This window comes from Thalia democratica, chromosome 6 (assembly GCF_965202585.1).
Source record: "Thalia democratica chromosome 6, ktThaDemo2.hap1.1, whole genome shotgun sequence".
NCBI lineage: Eukaryota > Metazoa > Chordata > Thaliacea > Salpida > Salpidae > Thalia > Thalia democratica.
In genome coordinates, this window is record NC_139170.1 from 21,693,891 (window position 1) to 21,698,173 (window position 4,283).

Sequence of the window (4,283 nt, forward strand, 5' to 3'; positions counted from 1 at the left end):
AATAAAAATAAATACCAAAATAATCATAAAAACGAAAACACATAAATTATAATTTCTGTTGTACTAAAACGGTTACAAATTGTATTAGCAATAAAAACAAAAACTTTTTAATATTTTATTTTTATTACTGTGTTAAAAGATTTAAAAAGTCTAAAAAAAACTGCTAAATAAACAAAATTTTAATCCAAAAACTGACAACAACTTAAATATAATAGTACCAAAAATTTTTTTAAATGAAACTATCTTCGATATTACACGATCTAATCAAAAGTTTTCATTAGTTATTAAAGTAATTACTACATATATAGAGCTTAAAAGCTGATTTAGTAGATTACTAATATTAGAATACAAAACATAGAAGGCACAAAATACTTTAAAGTCCTTAAAAATAGGTGTTCAGTACTTGATTCAGCATAAATAAAATACTTTTTTTTGTCAAGTTTTATAACAATCTAAAAGATAAGTAAATGTATTAATTACTTTACATATTTAAATATTTCACAAAACAGGTGAAATCAAAAATAATTTTAAATGTAAATTGATACCGCATCATGTCACAAAAAATAACATTTTATTCAGATTTATAAAAAGCAATTTTTTATATAATGAAAGTAATACTTAAATCCTTATTAGCCATAGTTATTTATTTAGGACATGATGATAGCAAAGTTTAAATACAACACTACTCACGTATGTAAAATATTTAGAAACTTTCTTTACTTCTTAAAGAATTATAGGTCTAAAAACAATATTCTAACTGTAAATTGATGTTTTTTTTTGTCAATTTTTAAAACTTAAATTAACTTTATCAAAAAATTTAAATCAATAGTTGTTTAAGTTTTATAAAATAAAAACTTTTAATATATTAAAAATTGTTATTTTATTTTGAGAACTGCTAGTACAGTAATTAATTAACAAGCGTTATTAAATTTAAAAAAAAATTGTTAAAAAATAAACGATAACCTTTAAATTAAAAAATAAATGATTGTAAACATTGCTTCCTACAAGCAGGAATAATTAATTAGGATACTTACATATAAAAAGCCTATGAAGCAGACATAAAAATAATACTCAAATTAACTTGTTTGATATGGAATCATGTCATCTTTAATGTTTTCCTTTGGGGATTGAAAGTTAAAAATATCTGGATTTTCAAACTTCTGTCTAACTACATATTTATTAACTTTCTTATTTACAAAAACCACATTCTTATCAAGATGTTTTCCATTCTTTTCATACTTTGAAGTTTCGCTGTACCATTTAGAACACCCTTTACACTTTATAAACTTATTTGTTAACTGACTTTCTTGGATTACGTTTTGATGAATATTTTGAAGGCATGCATACTGACAATTGGATGAATTTTTAATATGTTCCTGTTGAGTTTTTAATATGTGTTATATTTTTGAACATAATTAAGTATGGTTTACACTTTACCTTGTCTTTCATAAGTTTCTCAAAATAAGCAGTCTGAACAGGCTTATGGATACTTAGTCTTTCAATTGCTTCTGTTAACGAAAACCATCTACGTCCACGGATGCTACAATCATCATATTGATCTTTTAGATAATCAACGTGAAGCACATACACATAGGTCCTTGTCTTTCTTTCTTTATTCTAATTTTTAATAAAGATAAAAAAATATTTTTATAAATTGTTATGTTAGTAAACAAAAATACTTATTTGGTTGTTTTGCAAGTATTTAAAAACTGAACAATAACAGTATTAAAAAATTTAAATTAGCTAACTAAAAAATAACATTCTAAATCAAAAAGTAATTTTTAAACATCTTTATTTAAAACGATTTTATTTGTAAAAAAAATACTCTGACCTGACTATTTTTTTAAAAGTATATGGGATGTTTGAATAATTCTAAATTTGTATTAATCATATAATAAAGTATTAACTCACTTCAAAAACACCCAACAGTCTGCCAAGCTTACCAACTGCACCAGCCTATGAAAGAAATTAATAAATAGCTACACTTTACTTTAGATTATGAAGCTGATACAAAATTTTTAAACTTGAAACTGTACTTACACACAGTTTTTACAAATCCTTTTTTTATAGTAGCTGATCATCTACAGCTCTGAATTAAAAATATAGATATACATAATCTTTGAAATATATAACACGTTAAACAGGTAAAGATATTTATAAAATATTGTTTAGTTTTCATAACTAAAAAAAAAGTAACAACAACTACAAGTTAAATAAAGAACTTATGAAATATACTTAAAACAACGAAAAAAATTAACTTCTTCATCAACTTCTCTAGCTGCAGTTGTTTCAGGTTCTTCTCCCGGTTCCAAGCCACCTCCAGGTACAACCCATAAGTTCTTGCATCTACCACTTGAAATTAGCAGTACCTGTATTTTTAAATTTTGTAATGAAATATTTGCACACAAACAAAAATGTTGTTAGATTAAACTTTTATTTTTTGTGTAAAAACATAAATACAACATGTTCTAAATAAAAGTGTGCTTGTTCTTTAAAAAACATATTATAAAAGGTAAAAATAAATGCTAGTTGTGTCCTACTTCATATAAGATATGATTTTTAAGATAAAGACTTGATAGTTAATCAATATTTCTTTCAATTAGTACAAGTAACAACAATAAAGCCAAAAACAATTTTGATATAAGTTTTAATAACTATACAGTAGATTAGTTTAGCTTTAAAAAATTTTTAAAGCAGAACAGTGTGTTCTTGAATACCAAAGACAATTTTTACATCTAGTTATTTGGTTTAATAAATTGTTGGAAAGTTTTTAGTTTCCAATATATTATTTTTTTTAGTATCCCATATTAACTTTTTCAAGCTATTAAATACATTGCTATATATTTTATAATGATAACTGAATGAAAAATAAAAAAGAATTTTGAATAGTTTATATCAATAACTATGCTTTCTGTAATATTTTTTAACTGAGAATAAAACTACAAAAAGTAGCCTTTTGTTTTTTTTGTAATGAAATTTTAATATTAATAAATTATACTAAAGTATTATTATATGTAATTTTGCTAATAAATCAAATATTAAAGATACTCAAAAAACTTACTAAAAGTTTGTATTATATTAGTTAAAAACATTAAAAAAAAAATTAAAATTTAAATAAAATTTAAAACTTCTTAGAAAACTGCTTATATAAATTATATTGATACAGGTTAATACAAGGAGAATTTTACAAAAAATATTACTAAAAAAGTTGTAAGTTGAAATTATACATATTTTTCAATTTACTTATACTTTGACCCTAAATAAAAATATTAAAAATACTCAAAAAACTTACTAAAAGTTTGTATTATATTACTTAAAAACATTAAAAAAAAACTAAAACTTAAATAAAATTTAAAACTTCTTAGAAAACTGCTTATATAAATTATATTGATACAGGTTGATACAAGGAGCTTTTTACAAAAAAAATTACTGAAAAAGCTGTAAGTTAAAATTATATATATTTTAATTTACTTATATTTTGACCCTAGGTCAGTGGTGCACCTGTGCTCAGTAGCATGCATAGAAACTATTTTAATATACACATAAAATTTACAAGAATAATAATTATTATCAAATTGACTTTTGTTGTGTCTTTTTTTGATAAAAAAAGCTTATTATGACATCAAGTAACAGTTCTTATTACAATTTCTACATATAAAGACATTAAGAACATAAAAAATAACTTTTTAAATAATAATATATATTTTTATAATCTAAAGCGCATAAAATTAGTTTTCCAGTAATTTAGTGAGCCTATTTTTTAAAAAGGTTGAAGACCTCTGTTCTTGGTATTCATACAAAAGTCAAGGTAAACTATTGTGAAAATACACATTTGATCTCATTTAGTTAAAAAAATCTAAAAAAAATAATTCAAATATAGTTTAGACTTGTATGGAAAACACTTCATAATTAAAACAACAATTAACTAACCTCAGATTCACAATCAGATCGGACACATAAGCAAGCAGCTCTACGTCTGTACCCTGCATTGTCGTATGTTCTAACTTGGTCAACTTTTATCTTCATAATGAGTTTTCTTAAAAAATTTGAATGAGTATATAACAAATATTCTACCTGTTTGATATATATGATAAATATTGAAGTGAGTTTTTTTTTAAGTATTAGTTTCATGGTTAATTTATAAATATATACATTTAAGCACAACTAAATAGTGAAGATTTTATCATAATACTATCAACTTCAATTAATATGTTATTATCTTCTTGATATAGACTTAAAAAAACATCTTTATAAAACTATTTATTACAATTTTAAACTGCATA

The 4,283-nt window shown here is 22.5% G+C and overlaps 1 protein-coding gene across 1 annotated transcript; it reads right to left on the reverse strand.

The window, feature by feature from the left end:
• Positions 1–238: 238 nt before the first annotated feature.
• LOC145839592 (diphosphoinositol polyphosphate phosphohydrolase 1-like) lies at positions 239–4,070 on the reverse strand. The gene is made up of 5 exons (XM_082947206.1): positions 3,931–4,070; positions 2,259–2,369; positions 1,912–1,956; positions 1,438–1,617; positions 239–1,376 (listed from the first exon to the last, which is right to left on the reverse strand). Exons 1-5 carry the CDS (start codon positions 4,024–4,026, stop codon positions 1,077–1,079), a joined length of 732 nt encoding a protein of 243 aa, XP_082803332.1. The 5' UTR covers positions 4,027–4,070; the 3' UTR covers positions 239–1,076.
• Positions 4,071–4,283: the final 213 nt, after the last annotated feature.